This window comes from Littorina saxatilis, linkage group LG14, assembly GCF_037325665.1.
Source record: "Littorina saxatilis isolate snail1 linkage group LG14, US_GU_Lsax_2.0, whole genome shotgun sequence".
Lineage (NCBI taxonomy): Eukaryota > Metazoa > Mollusca > Gastropoda > Littorinimorpha > Littorinidae > Littorina > Littorina saxatilis.
In genome coordinates, this window is record NC_090258.1 from 21,053,278 (window position 1) to 21,072,480 (window position 19,203).

Below are 19,203 nucleotides of genomic sequence, written 5' to 3' on the forward strand. Positions count from 1 at the left end.
AGATTCCTAACACATTCAAAAATTGTCAAAATATTCATGAAAATTCTGTCAAAGGGCAAAGAAAATAAGTTCAAGCAACATCCCTGTGTAGTGCGTTTGTTAGAGACATTGGAAAATTACTTTTTTTTTTAGTTAGTTAGAGTATAGTACATACACACACGCACACACATGCATGCTCACACACACATGCATGCACACGCGCACACACACACTAACACACACACACACACACACACACACACACACACACACACACACACACACACACACACACACACACTCTATCTCTCTCGAATCTCAACACACTCACAGGGGGCCACACACACACACACACACACACACACACACTAACACACACACACACACATACACTCTCTCTTTCTCTCTCTCTCTCTCAACACACACTCACAGGGTGCCCCAACGCCCTCTAAATGTTATCTCACTGCACATTTTGTTTCCTTTCTCTGTTGAGCAGTTCTGTCAGTGTCGGTGAGGCAGGAAGATTTGGTGTTGGTCGCATCCAGTTGACATTCCGCTACAGTCTGCAGAGACAGTGTCTGGTCGTCGTCATCCACAAGATTGTGTAAGTGTAACGCAATGGGTCAAGTAAATCGTTTTTACTGGGTGGAGGTTCTATTTCAGACCTGGGAAAGCGTTACTTAACCCCTTCACTGCCACAGTATAACAGCATTATCCGAATGGTCTATGGGAAAGAACTGTGTTTAGAACCCCTACTAGTACTTGGACAGTGGTTACTTCCCATTTAGTTTTCAGAAATGTCCTGAAATGTTGTTGACACAAATCCCACGTATGAGATACGGTTATGGGCGTAGGACAAACCGAAAATGACCACGTATTACATACGGGGTGGGCAGTGAAGGGGTTAAAGGGGTATGTGCAGCTGAGTCAGTAGCATAGCAAATTAGTCAAACCTTTGCTATAGATGGTTTCGAGGGAACGGTCGGGTTTAGGGGTAGAACTGCATAGAAGAAACCTGCTGATTAAAATTGTTACTTGTATGATGTGATACATGCAGTGCATTTAGCACTGGAGGAAAGTTCCCTTGATTCTTGTTTTTGCCTTAACTCAGTAATTTTGCAGTTAGACTCCTCATGAACAATGTGAACAGTAAATAGATGTCTTTCCCTTGGAATTCTCATCACCCTTCCTTCCTTTAGAGATATGGGGATGTTGTCTCTCAGCCGTTGAAATGTTGATAATAAGTTCAAATTGCTGAAAATTTGCTTTGGTATTGACAGAGCTGCCAATTTTTTTTCATTGTGGGGGTAAAAGTGAAGTGACAAAAAAACCTGACATAATTTTTTTTAAATTGTCCAAATTAGTATGGCCATATTGGTAAATTTGCTATAGAAAATAAATCCAACGTATATTCCTGGACTTGTATTCTCCTAGCACCCACTTGCCGGAACACTTATATTGCTCAGGATTCCATGCGTATTTTCGGGACTATAAGGCGCTTTGTTATATAGGGTGCAACCCCCACTTTTGAGGTTAAATTGTGAAAAATCCACACAGTAGGCGCTTCCGGTGTATTGGTATGCAAGAAACCCAATGGGGGTGACATGAAGAAAAAAAACACGAAAAGAACAAGAAAGAAATGCAAACTGTTTCAACATGCATCCCAGCTGCTGTGAGACCAAACTTGCATCCCAGTGTTGTGTTCTGTGTAGGGATCTGAAGCCAGCGGAGGGTGACAGCAAAGGCCTGGCCGACCCTTACATCAAGATGTACCTGCTGCCGGACAGAGACAGCAAGAGCAAGCGCAAGACCGACGTCGTCAAGGACAACCTCAACCCTGTCTTCGATCAGACGTGAGTAGACAGCATTTCTGAAAGTAGTACTGCTACAGATGACCGGCACGGTTGGCCGAGTGGTAAGGCGTCCGCCCCGTGATCGGGAGGTCGTGGGTTCGAACCCCGGCCGGGTCATACCTAAGACTTTTAAAATTGGCAATCTAGTGGCTGCTCCGCCTGGCGTTTGGCATTATGGGGTTAGTGCTAGGACTGGTGGGTCCGGTGTCAGAATAATGTGACTGGGTGAGACATGAAGCCTGTGCTGCGACTTCTGTCTTGTGTGTGGCGCACATTATATGTCAAAGCAGCACCGCCCTGATATGGCCCTTCGTGGTCGGCTGGGCGTTAAGCAAACAAACAAACAAACCACAGCGCTGTCCAGGCTTGTACAAATAATAAGAGCATCCTTCCACTTGGATATATACCAAATATCAACAGCCTACTCTGTAGAGTGGAATTTTTTCTGAATTAATTTCTCACATTGAACAATGTGTCAGTTTCAGCCGCATTTAAACAAAAAATGTGTAAAAAAAATCATAACATCCAACCTATCACAATTGGACCAAATCTGAGAAATTGGTCTCCAGGGGACGCAATCATGTTGCTGCAATTCAAAGGGTGATATAAAGCGGTTATTTCCCTTGCTAGAGGAGTGTTTTTATCATGATAGCAAAATCGTACCTGATAGGTACTATGGCAGTCAAGGGGTTAAAAAAATCAATTTTTTTTAAATTGTTCAAAAAGTTCTTGTGGTTGATTCCATTAATGTATATGTAACATTGGTTTAGTACTACAGCAGACTTCCACTAACTCGCGGTCCACTAAATCGCGGTCCACTAAATCGCGAATTCGGCTATATCGCGGAGACCTCTTTTTTTTTTTTTTTACAAAATTAGTCACGTAAAGGCCAAAGAATGGTACAGATCATGAAAAAAATGTCTATCATAACCACGCTATCTCTCTCTGGGTCTGATGGCCTTTCATCATGCAGTAAATTGTCATTTCATCTTATCAGTCTCTCTCTCTTTCTCTCCCTCAGTCTCTCCAAATAGTGTTCTACATGTGTGTGTGTTTTCAGGTTGTGTACATTACGGGTTGATTGAGACCTGCGAACAAAAGAAAAACAAACCTTTCACGCGCACGTGCCCCACTCAGTCAAGAACTTTCATGCCACGATCGGTATCATCAAATTGGCCACGTGCCTATAGAGGTTAGGTGTCTGGCCAGTCAGGCGTGCAGTTGAACACTCGAGTCCAGCTAATTGCGATCTCTGCTAGACGGTCCGGGTGGCCACAGGCGCCAATCAAGTGCTTAAACTGCGCTTCAGTCTTCTGCAATCTAGTCAGGCATGCAATTTAACACTCGAGTCCCGCTAATCGCGATCTCAGCTAGACGCCCCGGATTTTCTACAGGCGCCATGAAGTGCTTCAGTTTCTTGCGTTATAGCAGGTGGCAGAGAAAGCAAACAATCAAAGAAGAAATCTACATGCTTTCTGCCAAAGACAAAACGCGTGTCAACTCAGACTCACACAAAGCTAAACAAAACAAAAAAAGCTTATCCATGTAACTGACACATAAAAAACGTAAACGTCAACCAATGATTTTGATCCACCAATCATTCTGATCCAACAAATAGTATGTTTCCCCTCTCCGTTGTCTGATTAACTAGTAAGTTTGTGACGACGTATGAGTCGGAGAAAAAAGAAAAGAAATCGTCATCTGCTGATAAAAGAAAACGTGTCATCGCAGTTAATCTTTTAAGAACTTAGTTGCCAACAGAAGCGTCACACTTGCGAGAAACGCAGTAACACATACACATGAACATTGTAGCACAACCACATGCCAGGCGTGCGTGCGCACGCGCACACACACACACGCACGCACATACACACATGCACGCACACACACACATGCACGCACACGGCAAACGCACACACGCCAACGTGACCCTCACAGGCTTTTTGTGACCAACAAGGGAAATAACCGCGTTTTTCTCTGACTCAGAAGAGAACGCAGTTTCTTCCCTTTAATTGGACCCCAAACTGCATCGCGAATCGAATATATCGCGATCAAAAATCTTTGGACCCCAAAGACCACGAGTTAGTGGAAGTCTACTATACTCAGAAAAAAGTGAATGCTTGAGCATATGTGAATAGTGGAACCCCCCTTTTATAACACCCCCCCCCCCCCCCCCCCCCCCTTAATTAAATTACATATCTTATCCCAATTCACATATAGCAATTTACTTCAGTTTAGTGCTAGGACGCTGAAAACTACGCTCACCCTGGTAAGGGGGAAAGTAACCCTAAAAATAGAACAGCCTTGACAGTCACATGACAACGTCAGGACAAGGTTACCTCCCAGCATGCTCTGCGCACGCGTGCTCTCGCCGCCATATTGTATTCATTCTACTCTTCAGCGACGTTGGTTGAGGACGTGTTTTGGTTTACGCTCGGGCTATTCTTTAGCCCACTGCTTCTTGGCAGTACCAACCCTGGTCACACTCTGTATCTTAGCTTTTTGGCTGAGATTGGGTGAGATTTTTCCAGTTTTTCTTGTTTTGTTACTTTCGTTTGCCACAAGTTAGTCTTTGTTTACGTTTTGACGTTCAAGACTTTCGCCAGTATGGCAGACAGTGGGAAGAAGAAATCTAGCGCTAGACAGGTAAGGACAGCAGAGTCCCCGTCTAAGAAGGCGGCGAAGAAAGCAAAGGTTTCGAAAACCACAGTTAGTGTGTTTGAACCAGTTTCTAAGAGTTTGTTTTCAGTAGAAATTGATGACCCTAAGAGTCCTGTAGTGCCGGCGTTGAAGCAAGAGTGCAAGACAGCGCCGGTTAAGCCTAGCGCAGTGACGGAGAAGGACGATTTGTCTGCCATGTTTGCTTCCTTTAGCGATCAAATGCGTTGCATGTTTTCAGCGGAGTTAAAGTCGGCGAGTGCGCAGTTGCTCTCTCTCCATTCGGGAGCGGAAGAAGCAAGCGCGCGAGTACGATCGCCGATGTTCACGCTGAACAAGATGGAAGTGCGTCTTCTCACCGTGCATCTTCTGCCGGGATCGACAGCTTCACTAAAGGTACCGTAACTGTCCCACAGGGAATTACGCGAGTGCATGCCTGGCCCGTTAAGGTTCCAGCGACGGCACAACGTAGTTCCCAACTTCCGCCCGGCGTCGGGCAGGAAGCCGTCAATAGACAGGCATCCGGTTGGGGAGTCACCCTTCCGGTGCTTGCTCTTAGTACGGGAGATACGAAGTGCATGCCTGGCCCGTATGGAGTATCAGCGACGGCACAACGGTCTCAACTTCCGCCACGGGAGCAGGAAGCCGTCAATAGACAGGTAGCTGGTCGGGGAGTCTCCCTTCCGATGCCTGCGCTTAGAACGGAAGACACGCAATTGTCGGTCTGGCCTGTTCAGGATCCAGTATCGGCACAGCGTTCCACACTTCCGCCCGGGGGGCAGGAAGTATTCTCAAGGGCGGATGCTAGTGGTGATTATACCTCACAAGCACCCTCACTTCCGGGGGATACCGCCTATGACGATGCAAGTCAATGTGGTGGCGAACTTCCGGAAGGAGAATCGGAATATGGGGATTCCGCTGTGGATGATGATACCAGTTTCCGGTTACCAGCCAAGCTACACCAAGCAGTAGCAATGGCAGCTCAGGTAGCCTCAAGGTATTTTGAGGAAGGAGTGGTGTCAGCAGCAAATGCTACGGCACCACCACCTTCAGCTGTTGGAGATTTCCACTCACCACAGGAAGAGACACCAACTTTTAAGTTTCGTGAATCTCCTTCAGTGACTTATGAGATGTCTTTGATCCTGGCTAAGCGTTCGGTGCACGGGTATGCGTCGTCTGATACAGTGCCTCTTCTAGCAGAGCATGGTCAGGCACCAGACTCGGCCAAGCCTTGGCTGTCTGACGCACATCGAGCCTCTCACGTCTCACAGCAGGCGGGACGAAGGTTTACGTTGAACGCTACCCCACGCAATCTCATTGACTCCTACTCTTTACCACGCGCGACGCTCCCGGTAACACCGGAGTTGGTGACGCTCCCGGTAACACCGGAGTTGGTGACGCTCCCGGTAACACCGGAGTTGGTGACGCTCCCGGTAACACCGGAGTTGGCGACGCTCCCGGTAACACCGGAGTTGGCGACGCTCAGAGAAGACGGCTGTAGCAGAGACAGATCTGTTCCTTATACAGAAGCCTCTCTCTTGGGTTTGGAAGAAACGGGGAGATTCAACTTGGAGTTAGCGTCTCTGTCGGAGACGCTGCTCAGGTCTCTCTCCCGTTCTATCGCCACGTCACTAGATCCGTTTGAATTTCGGAGTGACGCGAGTGTAAAGGACGTGACTACTCTGCTCGCTACTTTGGCTAAAGTCTCAGCAGAGCAAATGCGTCTTTCTGCTCAGCTTTACGCACATGCAGTGCATACGCGCAGGTCCGCGTTTCTGGCTGGTTCTAGAATTCAAGATAAAGCCACGCTGGAGGTTCTTAAGTGTTCGCCTTTCACTGAGGGTTCCTTGCTAGGACAGCCGTCTCTCGACGCCCTCCAGAAGGAAACACAGGACAATCGGGACTTAGCGATTGCTAAGTTAGCTCAACACGGTTTCCCTAAGCCGCAGAGCAAGAGCTATGGACCGCCTAAACCTTCCGCCTCTTCGGCGAATAGGGGCAGGTCAACACAAGCCAGCTCTTCTTCAAGGGGACGGGGAAGAGGCGCGCCTTACCCTAAGAAGAAGCCGTCTTTCGGCAATTCAAGGGGGTCTGGACGGAAAGCACACCCCCAATGATGCGTCCCCGAACCACTAACTCACGCACCCACCACGCCTTTGGTGGCAGGCGGCCTGTCTCGGGCCCTTACACATTGGTTGCTAAAGGTAAACAGTCAGTGGATAGTGGGTATAGTGCGTTCGGGGTTCAGGCTACTCTGGAAGGAGGGAAAGGCTCCCTTAACCAGAGTTCCTCCGGAGTTCAAGTTTCCCGTCAAACTGGAGGCAAAGATGGCGATACAAGCAGAAATCTTGTCTCTACTTCAGAAGGAAGCGATAGACGAAGTAACGGACCACAACTCCCCAGGATTCTACGGGAGAATTTTCGTGGTACCGAAGGCTTCAGGGGGCTGGCGCCCTGTTTCAGACTTGTCTCCTCTGAACAGATTTCTGAGACAAATCAAGTTCACAATAGAGACGTCAGCGTCAGTCAGAGATGCACTCAGGCCGGGAGACTGGGTGACGTCGATCGATCTGACAGACGAATACTTTCACATCCTCATGCATCCATCAGACCGGAAATGGCTGAGATTTCGGTGGGGAGATGGCTGAGATTTCGGTGGGGAGAGAGAGTATTCCAATTCAAGGCCCTTCCCTTCGGCCTATCTTTGGCTCCTTGGATCTAGCTAATCTTACTCGTAAGACACTTTTGCTCGTTCTTTTGGCCACCGCAAGGAGAGGTAGCGAAATTCACGCTCTCTCAGGCTCATCTAGAGACATAGCTTTTGAAAAAGATGGTTCTATCACTTTACGTTTTAGGCCGGAATTTCTAGCCAAAAACCAGAAGCCTGATCAAATTTCCCCCATAATCAGAATTCTTCCTCTTAACAAAATTCTGGCTCCAGGGGACCCCGATATGTCTAACTGCCCAGTTCGGGCTCTTACCTGAGTTATCTGTCTCGCACGGAGCCTATCAGAGCTAATCAGCAGAAGCTGCTTTTCCTATCTCTGAACACGGCTAGGCATAAAGACATATCTAAGGTAACTCTTTCTAAATGGATCTCAACACTGATCAGACAGGCGTATGAGTGGTGGCACAGAAAGAAAGTGGGCGGGGGGGCAGTCAGTTCTCCCTCTAACGTCGGCAAGGATGCACGAGGCAAGAGCCTGGGCATCCTCCTTAGCTGTGCTAAGATCAGGAAGATTGTCTGAAGTCCTTGATTCTGCCTACTAAAGATCTGAGGATGTTTTTATCAACTTTTACCTGCGCGACATTTCCAGTATGCTGCATGACGGTACCAAGGCTCTACCAGCGATGGTAGCAGCAGAGCAATTGTTGCCTAGCTCATAGGTGAGCATCCCACCACCTTAATTGGCAATCTGCTATATGTGAATTGGGATAAGATATGTAATTTAATCGAACATTTTAATAATAAATTTTCATTTGATTAATATACTTACCCAATTCACATAGTGAAGTCCCTCCCGCCTACCCCGCTTTAGTTACCCTAAAAATAATAGGGCGCTTCGAGCGAATGAATACAATATGGCGGCGAGAGCACGCGTGCGCAGAGCATGCTGGGAGGTAACCTTGTCCTGACGTTGTCATGTGACCGTCAAGGCTGTTCTATTTTTAGGGTTACTTTCCCCCTTACCAGGGTGAGCGTAGTTTTCAGCGTCCTAGCACTAAACTGAAGTAAATTGCTATAATGTGAATTGGGTAAGTATATTAATCAAATGAAAATTTATTATTAAAATTTTCGATTAAATTACATATCTTATCCCAATTCACATATAGCAGATTGCCCATTAAGGTGGTGGGATGCTCACCTATGAGCTAGGCAACAATTGCCCTGCTGCTACCATCGCTGGTAGAGCCTTGGTACCGTCCTGCCGCGTACTGGAAATGTCGCGCAGGTAACTGTTTTAAGATTTTTTAATTTTGTTTTGTTTTGATCATAGCCTTGGCCTTGGTGTACGTGGGAGTTTCAGCCCACGAACGCAGAAGAAGAAGAAGAAGATCATAGCCTCTATAAATTTACCTCCCTTTAAAGACTCCCTTCTTTTTAAGACATGATTTTCTTAGATTTTTTGAAAATGACTCCACTGTAGCACCAGTAAAATAAATAATTGTTTCATTTCAGTTTTGAGTACGGTGTGAGCACAGCTGAGCTGGCCAACAGAACTCTGGAGCTGACGGTGAAGAACGAGACAGGCATGTTCTCCTCCTCTCAGTCCGTGCTGGGAATGGCCATGGTCGACCTCTCCACCCTGGATACTTCAAAGGCCACCACACAGTGGTATGTGTGTGTTTGTGTGTGTGTGTTTGTGTGTGTGTGTGTGTATGTGTGTGTGTGTGTGTGTGTATGTGTGTTTGTGTGTGCGTTTGTGTGTGTGCTTGTGTGTGTACATTTGTGTGTGTGTGTTATTGTTAGTGTATGTTATTGTTAGTGTGGGTGTGTGTTATTGTAAGTGTTGATGGGGGTGGGGGTTAATGACAGAGAAATTCCCTCAGAGACCAATGATTATGCACTAACAAAACATTAATGAACAGACTCACAGAGGTAAACAGATAGACAGTAGCAGGTGCATTTATTCACACAATCGCTCCCAGGAATGCACACACGCATGCATGCACACAGGTATGTACGCACACAGGTATGTATGTACGTTCGTACGCACACACAAACTTACACAGACACACAAACACACACACACACACACACACACACACACACACACACACACACACACACACACACACACACACACACACACACACACACACACACACACACACACCCACTCCAAAACATCTGCAGTCGTAATATGAGAACCTAAATGGCGCAAAAAGCAACAGACATTGGTACGGACATTAACCTCTTTGAAAATACAATCGTGTTTATGATAATCAGTAGCTGTGGTGTATGTAACGCTCATCAGGATTTTGTTTGTTTGTTTCAGGTTTGATCTTGCTCCGGAAAATTCTGCGAAAGCTACATCATTGGAATCTGATGTTTAAACGTCAGTCTTCACGGAAAGCGTGCATTCTAACATTCTCACTGTTTTGTTCTGTGCACTTTAAAGACCAATAATCACAATCATTTCGACTGTGGAGTCATCAGGAAAAATTCCGCTCCATACAGTTTAGAAACATAGGTTTAGAATGTTTTTTCTCAAATTTACTGTTGTTCGCAATATTGGCTTTTGAGCCAAAAGCCGGAAAAAGTTTATATATTACTTTATGCTTGCCTTTATTTTGATACAATTTTGCCTGATGTCTTTTATGCTGGATCCTAAAAAGCTGAAATGTTGTGTTCAGGAGAAGGTGACTCAGTTTTCTGTCTGTGTTGCAGATTTCTGTCCCTTGATCTTGAATGATCCACATGTTGTACAAAGAGTTATGTTCCATGCTGGAATTGTGCACATGCCTGACACCTTTGCTTTTTTTTACTGCGCTGAAACATGAATTTTGGGGGGCCTCAAGACTTTGGTAAACACGCAGACTTTCCTTGTTATGGCGGAGAGAGACAATGTAATATTATGTTCCTGTTGTGAGATGGAGCAGTAAGCGATAGGCCCTGAGTCAATGCCTTGCATTTCTTTTTCACAACAGGGAACAAGAGACAGAATATTATTGTGACATTTCAAGCTTGGTATATTAAAAGAAAATAAGGAAGGCCATTTTTTGCAAAGAAACCACCCATTCTGCTTAGCTTATTCTCTGAAGTGTAATAACTGCAGAAAACACTATTATAAGCTCAGGGAAGCTGACAAACTGGGATATGGGAATTAACTTCACATCATGTTTAATTCAGGATCAGAAAGGAAACTGAATCTCTACTTGAAATTACAGCCAGTGCAAATTATACCTGGTAATTGTAATAAAGTGACTTCTTGTGATAGATTTCTGATTAGGAATGCATGACAGTACAATCAAAGAAGCAAGCTAAAAAACAAAGAGGAATCAGCTTCATTGTTCCTTTGTTACTTCTTACACCTCATGGTTATATTAAGGGAAGGAGAGAACAAAGTTCAGTGTGTTGCCAAAAAAAAGAAATAAAGTAATCTTTTCTCAAAAAATGAATGCTGAATTCATTTATGCTGTAACACATGTATGCAGTGAAATATCTTTATTCGATGAAGTGATTGTGTAAACTGATGAAGTAACGAAGAGTGTTCATATTATTTAAACATTGCTGTTGCTATGCTAATACTCGAAAGAAATAAAGTAATCTTTTCTCAAAAAATGAATGCTGAATTCATTTATGCTGTAACACATGTATGCAGTAAAATATCTTTATTCGATGAAGTGATTGTGTAAACTGATGAAGTAACGAAGAGTGTTCATATTATTTAAACATTGCTGTTGCTATGCTAATACTCGCATACAGTACTTGTTTGTTGATAAAGTGTCTGTAGAATTCTTTTCTTTTTTTATCCATAAAGAAACTGTTAAGTCCTGGCCATTTAAATGTTAAGAAGTTGACACATGACTGACAGATGCCGGCAGGATAACTGAAAATTAATTAATTTGTAATAACAGTGGAGGTCTTACAATCTCAACTTTTATACAGTGTTGTGTACATTTTATAAAAAAAACATCAGAAAAGAGAAGAATGTATTTTGTACTTGTTTTGTATTTGTGTACAGTTGGTTAGTGCGCACCCATCACTTTTGTGCAATTTGATTTTAATTTTGTATTTTTTTTATTTTAATAATTTTTTTTTTTTACACCTTAACAGACCTCTTGCTTACTGATTTTAAAGCTTGTGGAAGATTTGCTTTTCCATAGGTTTGACATTGTTATAGCAATAGATGGAAGGATTAACCTGGGCACTGACTCATTTTGAGCTTTGTAGCAGACTGCTTTCTGAGAGTTTGAACACATTATAGGATGATGGACTTCTTTCTCTCGTGTAATGCTGGATATTTGATAACTAGCAATATACTGAAGCATTCGGAGACAACTATGTGTGGGTTTTATAACATTTTTGCGGTAGTGTTGTGCAGCAATTTGCTGATTTGTATTTTTTTGGTCTTGTTTCAATTATAAAGTTAGTGAATCATATTTTCTTTGGTTACTGAAAGGAATATAATTATGATATAACATTCACTATGTTCATGTATATATGTACCAATAAACATTGCATACTGTATTACTTTTTGATTAGAACCAGTGCAATTTTTATGAACTTTTGTTTTTTAATCTTAGCATACCTTTCTTCACATTAGGGAAAAATTTACTTGTAATTTGTTCAAGTTTAGACGGGTATGTGTCTGCTTGCTCCCTTGAAGTACTGTAGTCAAAACAAAGGCAAGAAAAGAAATATTAAGCATGACGTAATGTGCAGATGAAGTTAATGACAGTTATATAACATCAATTCAAAATTAGCATCGACTTCTATCAGTGAATTTGAAAATGCCAGCTTTATGCAGTTGTTTGACAAGTACATGCCTGTGAGAGATAATTACATGTATTGTAATGTAAAGGGTTCTAATTGTGCTTGCAACTTAAATATTTAAAAAAGAATTGTTGTTAACATCACAGTCTTATTCATTTTGAAGACTGAACATTGCAAGAGAGTGTTTATACCTTGTGTAAGTGTACTGTTTCGGGGAGTTTCTAAAAACGAATTGTTGGCCATAATGAGTAAATAGAGACTTGCTCATGACTTGTTGATATTAGAAAATCCTGAATGGATTAAAATACTGTTACCCAGAATATTTTCTGAGTGTCTTCTACAGACTTGCACATACCACTCAATACTCGATCTGTCTTGAACCTTAAAAGTGGAACATGTGATGTCATGCAATACTTACTTATCTGATGTTTGTATGTGCTTAATTCAAACTTTGTTGTCTAATGCTGCTTTCTGTGCGTTGTTGGAAACAAAACAGAGAAGGAAAAAAAACTGATAAGATTGTTTGTGTTGCGACACTTTCCAAAGTTTCTCATTATACACCATCCCGCAGTGGGGCACTGCGGTTATGAAATTAAAGGCCCCTCCTGTTTTTGGAACCGCAGGAGCTTTCTAGTTTGCTGTTAGGTAGATTTTTGGTTCCTCTTTCCTGTCATGCTCTCTTTTTCTTCATGAATTCTTTTCTTTTTTCTGCCTTCTTGCTCATTCACCTGTATTTTTTCCAAAAATCTCTTCTCTTGCCGCTTGTCTCGCGATTCATGTATAGTTTAATCTGTTAGTGTTCTGATGTAAGTCCAGCAGTAGATAGGTTAAGCCTATTTTAACATACTGGAAACTGGTAATCTTCCAGTAGGTATTAATTTAGTTTTACTAAAGCCTGCTGGGACACAAGTAATGGGTTAGTGCATTTGTAAACAGGAATCGCTTGACAAGTGGCCCCCTTCATCCCCCCCTTCCTCGTCCTGATATGGCTCTGCGTAGTCGGCTGGACGTTAAGCAACAAATAAACAAACAAACAAAATTATACACCATTTTTGTTTTCCTTATTTTCTGTGACATCTCTACGATGAATCCATTTAAGTTAAATAATGTCCTTAAAACTTTGCTTGTTTTTGTGGCTACTCACTCTTTGTTGCATGGTCTGTGTCACCTGTATTCAGTTGTTTTTTTCAGAGGGTGGTCATATTTGACAAAGAGTATCTAAAAGCAGACCTTTTTACGGCTTGCAATGTTTAGCTCAATGTGAGATGTATACATTTGCCATGAAGACTCATCGAAAATGAATTGCCTTGTCCGTCTGATGTGACCTTTATAGGTAGAGGATTGTTAATTCTACTGTTAGATTGCGGTTATATTGAGTAGACGTTGCAGTCATTAGGACAATGTTTTGTAGAAGTACTGCTTCCTTCATGACTTTTCCAGTTGTTTCTTGCTGCATAGATTTCACCGTCCATGGTTAGTTCTTGCTGCTGTAGAAAAGTGTATTTTTATACAAGCTTTTTTTCTTTGCTGCTTCTAAGTTCTATGGTGCTGTGATAGTTAATTGTTTGTTTTTCTGCTCTAAAACATTGATCATGTTGGATAAGAAGAATGTGGTGAAAATTGTTGTTACACAAACTGTTGCATAAATTGTGTGGAAGAAAGTTATTGCTCAGTTGGGTTATTACAAAGGTGAAGAAAAAAATTTCTTTAGCACAAATGTTGAAAATGAAAATTTTGATGTAAATATGTCCTGGACATCTAACAAAATATTCTGGGAATATTTTACTTCTTCCCTTGAAAGTGGTGGTTAATAATTCAGTTGGGAAAAAAGCTTGTGCTAATGTGTGTTCGTGTGCTCTAAACGTCTTACTAATTTCGTTCTGCTTGTGCAGCTAACTAACCTTTCTTTTTGCTTCCACCACCCCAACCTTCTCCCTTACTTCATTTTTCACAATTCCTCTGTCATTCATAACAAAGTAAAGTGAAAACAAATAATCATGACATGGAATAAGAAGAAAAAACCCACCTTAAACTAATCTGAAATGTAGTAAATCAACTGAATTGAGATAGATTAAACTAAACTTAAAATTAACCTCAACTGAAGTAAAGTTTAAAAGGCAGGTTAATTTACAAACAATTTTACAAAGATTGATATGATCTTGATAATAATGAGAAAAAAGACAACTACAATATCATGTTTTTTTGTGTACATAAGTAATGTGAAATTCCAAATTTTAAATGTATCATTGTCTTAGAATATATTGCTAACTAAAAGTACTTGACAGTACTTTGAGAAAAGATATTGGATTTGGCGTGTTACACATAACAACAAAATATTATTGATGACAAGATTTGATGTTATTTGAAGTTGAATACTATTTGTGAGGGGAGAACTACAATTTATACTTTTTTGATGACAAATTCTTTTAGTTCAATACTATTAGATACAGTATGAGATTACAGAAGAAGTTTCTACTCTTAAATTGATGTTGACCTGTCTCGGTGATTTTGTAATACACAGTGAAAACAACACTAATTGCCATGTCAATGTTTTTGTGCTTTCAGATTAATCGGATGAAACATTATGCATATCAAAAACACAAAAATGATCTTTGTCTCTGTCTTAATATCCAACAACCCAAAAGGATATCCAACCTTATAATCACACATTTCCCTCTGTAAATCTTGCACAGCAAATATTACTTTTTTAAAAAAAAATTATCGAGTAAGTCGCTTTCTTTAAAATGGTTCTATCCACTGGCACTGAGGGTATCTACCAGAAATTCAAGGGGCACCTAGTTTCACATACATTAATGGGGGGGGGGGGGGGGGGGGGACTTCTAATTTTAAGGCAAACAGTTTGATTTTGACAACCCAGATTCTTGCCCAGGTGACAATATTGCTGTCATATCTCATTGCTTCCTATTTACTGCCAGATGTGAATAATTGCTTGGACTATGCTTGAGATTAATTGATTTGTTTTCAATGCAATGATTAAATACACTGATTGTTGTAGATTGAGTGCTGTAATATAGATTAATATATTTATAGATTCTGCATTTCTGCTATTGCTTTTGCTGTAGCAGTTTCTGTGGTCCCCAGTTCTCTGTCTAGAAGCCAATTGCTTGTATTTACCGTAGTTGTGATGCAATATGTATACCGTTTACTACATTAATTACATAGTATACAACGTTCCTGTTCATCTTACATTCACATAATTGCTGCATATGTTTTTGCATATTATACATGAATTTTTGTAAAGGTTTAAAGCTGTCACAATTATGTATCTTACCATTTTTATATTTCGTTCAAATCGTTTTGTTTTTGTTCTTGCTATCGACAACAACGATTCTGAACATCAAGAGATTTTATGTTAAGGCAACAAATACATTTGTTCGAAAATGAAAATGATTGTTGATTATATTCAGTTTGAAGTCTAGTATATTTTCAAGAAATTAAAGTTCCAATGACTGAATTAAGAGATGTGGAATTTGCCGATTTATAATGACTTCTGAAAACTATATATATAGAGAGAGATCAGCAAGGCTTTTTAAATACATGTATTTTTGGTTCAAAAGGTATGGCAGATTAAAAGATAAATATGTTTCTGCACAATTGGGATTAGCTGTCAAATATAAATAATTTTAAGTGATTTTTCAGCATTTGTTTAGTAAGTTTATGTAAATTTGTGAATCATGAAAACATGAATTATTTAAAACTGCAAGGTTATGGGGAAAAATCGTGAAATGTTATGGTTTTTGTGTTTGTTTTGCTTTTTTGGTTTACAATATAATTTTCTTGGTTTGAGATCCCTGGGAAAAGTCTTGAAATGTCAAGTTTTTGTTTCCCCACTTGATCGCTGGTTTAAGATAACATTTTACTAGTACATGTATTTAGTAACAGAGTTCACAAAAGCATACTCATCTTCATGTTAGTCTAGTGTTAGCTGTATGCAAAATATGTAAAAGACACTTTATTCACTGAACTTGGTCAGTACTTGTGCACAAACACTGAAAACATTTATATCGTTGACTTCTACAACTTGTTTTCACAGATCTGTAGCAAAAAACTATGTATGCACTTTCATAGCAACCCATTAATATGTACATGAATCAATGTTTTAACATCATGTAGTGATAGGTGTGTTTTACAGAATTAAAATTTGCATCTTCAGGAAGATGTTCATCTTTGGCAGTTTGAATTTGAACTATTCAATTTGTTCGGGTTTTCACTTTGCTTTAAAGTCATTCCAGCTTTTTACAAATTTCGGCTTGAACAGATTTGTTTGACTATCATGACATTATAAAAGTATGAGGAAAGATGAAATAAGTGCAATGTATGAGGAAAGTTGGTAACTTAAATGTAAGCGTTACCCTGCATAATGTTAGTAAATTTGTCATAGTTAGATGAAAGAGTTCCACTTCTTTTTCTGTGATTAGGATGCTATCGCTGTTTTTCTTTTTTAATAGATAGTTGGCCATCAGTTTTGATGATTCTATATATCACTTTGTATTCCTGTGATAAGCTTAAATAAAAGTGAAAAAGTAGCTCTGTGTGTGTGTGTGTGTGTGTGTGTGTGTGTGTGTGTGTGTGTGTGTGTGAGTGTGTGTGAGTGTGTGTGTGTGTGTGTGTGAGTGTGTGTGTGTGTGTGTGTGTAAGTGTGAGTGTGTGTGTGTGTGTGTGTGTGTGTGTGTGTGTGAGTGTGTGTGTGTGTGTGAGTGTGTGTGTGAGTGTGTGTGTGTGAGTGTGTGTGAGTGTGTGTGTGAGTGTGTGTGTGAGTGTGTGTGTGTGAGTGTGTGTGAGTGTGTGTGTGTGAGTGTGTGTGTGTGTGTGTGTGAGTGTGTGTGAGTGTATGTGAGTGTGTGTGTGTGTGAGTGTGTGTGAATGTGTGTGAGTGTGTGTGTGAGTGTGTGTGAGTGTGTGTGTGTGTGTGTGTGTAAGTGTGTGTGTGTGAGTGTGTGTGAGTGTGTGTGTGTGAGTGTGTGTGAGTGTGTGTGTGTGAGTGTGTGTGTGTGTGTGTGTGAGTGTGTGTGTGTGAGTGTGTGTGTGTGAGTGTGTGTGAGTGTGTGTGTGTGTGTGTGTGTGAGTGTGTGTGAGTGTGTGTGTGTGAGTGTGTGTGAGTGTGTGTGTGTGAGTGTGTGTGAGTGTGTGTGTGTGAGTGTGTGTGTGTGAGTGTGTGTGAGTGTGTGTGTGTGAGTGTGTGTGAGTGTGTGTGTGTGTGAGTGTGTGTGAGTGTGTGTGTGTGAGTGTGTGTGTGTGAGTGTGTGTGTGTGAGTGTGTGTGAGTGTGTGTGAGTGTGTGTGAGTGTGTGAGTGTGTGCGTGTGAGTGTGTGTGAGGGTGTGTGTGTGAGTGTGTGTGAGTGTGTGTGTGTGAGTGTGTGTGAGTGTGTGTGTGTGAGTGTGTGTGTGTGAGTGTGTGTGTGTGAGTGTGTGTGAGTGTGTGTGTGAGTGTGTGTGAGTGTGTGTGTGTGAGTGTGTGTGAGTGTGTGTGTGTGAGTGTGTGTGTGTGAGTGTGTGTGTGTGAGTGTGTGTGAGTGTGTGTGTGTGAGTGTGTGTGAGTGTGTGTGTGTGAGTGTGTGTGAGTGTGTGTGTGTGTGAGTGTGTGTGAGTGTGTGTGTGTGTGAGTGTGTGTGTGTGAGTGTGTGTGAGTGTGTGTGTGTGAGTGTGTGTGAGTGTGTTTGTGTGAGTGTGTGTGTGTGTGAGTGTGTGTGTGTGAGTGTGTGTGAGTGTGTGTGTGTGAGTGTGTGTGAGTGTGTGTGTGTGAGTGTGTGTGAGTGTGTGTGTGTGAGTGTGTGTGAGTGTGTGTGTGTGAGTGTGTGTGTGAGTGTGTGAGTGCAAGAGAGGGGGGAGCTAGCCAGGCATGAAGAGAGGTTGATTAGAGGGTGAATGCCTCAATCACAACTACCTCTCTGCTTACCCATATTTTTTGTTTGTTTGATTTTAGGAAAATCATCACCCCCCGCGGGTTAGGGGGAAGAATTTACCCGATGCTCCCCAGCATGTCGTAAGAGGCGACTAACGGATTCTGTTTCTCCTTTTACCCTTGTTAAGTGTTTCTTGTATAGAATATAGTCAATGTTTGTAAAGATTTTAGTCAAGCAGTATGTAAGAAATGTTTAGTCCTTTGTACTGGAAACTTGCATTCTCCCAGTAAGGTAATATATTGAACTACGTTGCAAGCCCCTGGAGCAATTTTTTTATTAGTGCTTTTGTGAACAAGAAACAATTAACAATAGGCTCTATCCCATCTCCCCCCTTTCCCCGTCGCGATATAACCTTCGTGGTTGAAAACGACGTTAAACACCAAATAAAGAAATAAAGAAAGGAAGATCATCGGCATGAAAGCTTAACCATTCACACGAACCAGATGCACACTAACATTGACTTCAACTTCTTGTTCCAACACAAGCATGCAGTATAGTAATGTGTAGAAAGGGGAAGGCAAAAACATGAGGGGCACCCTATTATTAGTTCCACTGCCATCTGCAGCAAAACGAAACGAAGCTCATTTTGTAAATCTTGGATACTAACCACATAAAATGCGAAATTCAGATAATTTTGAATGAAAGGTTCATTATTAAAATTACAGGTACCAAGCTAAAATGCAATCCCATAGTCCTAAACAACCCAAGGACTGACTAACTGGTAAAAAATATTTCGAAAAAATAGCTTCAAAAATGCGGTTGCCACGACTTTTTTTTTAACCCAGAAAAACGACACAAACAATACCCTCGAGAAAATGCGTTCAATTACAGAACCAATATCTTGATCTGAAGTCGGCTTGTAGTCTTTGCATTCACACACACGCATACTCTCACACACACACACGCAAACGCACACACGCACCACTCTATCTAGCACCGGTCTGGCACTAGAACTCTCACACACACTCTCTTACACACTCTCACACACACACTGGAATCACCAACTCTGGCACCTCCACTCTCACATCACCATTTCCACTCTGTCTGGCACTTTAATTCTGGCACCCCCACTTTTCTGGCAGCATCACCGATACTCTGGCACCACCATTCTCACTCTGGAAGTACGCTATTGGCACTGGTCTGGAACCAACAATTTTACTCCACATCTACGCACAGGGACACACACACACATGCAGATGACGCAGGTACCAGTTTTGCAGCGCCGTTAGGCTACACGTACAAACACACAAATAAATATCGACGAGAGTGGGATTCGAACCCACGCCTTGGGAGTTGACAGTGTTTGAATACTGTCGCTCTTGTCGCCGCAGCCACTCTGCTCGCTTGA

At 41.8% G+C, this 19,203-nt stretch overlaps 1 protein-coding gene across 8 annotated transcripts in view; it reads left to right on the plus strand.

Annotated features, from left to right (window-relative positions):
* The window catches only part of LOC138947333 (extended synaptotagmin-2-like), an 81,072-nt gene extending 64,594 nt beyond the window's left edge, over positions 1-16,478 (plus strand). For all 8 annotated transcript variants that reach the window (XM_070318783.1, XM_070318787.1, XM_070318788.1 and 5 more), the window contains 4 exons: positions 476-583; positions 1,692-1,832; positions 8,671-8,826; positions 9,491-16,478. In XM_070318783.1, the coding sequence (XP_070174884.1) occupies positions 476-583; positions 1,692-1,832; positions 8,671-8,826; positions 9,491-9,548 (463 nt within the window). In that variant the 3' untranslated portion in view covers positions 9,549-16,478. The remainder of the gene's footprint in view (positions 1-475; positions 584-1,691; positions 1,833-8,670; positions 8,827-9,490) is intronic.
* The last annotated feature ends 2,725 nt before the right edge of the window (positions 16,479-19,203 follow it).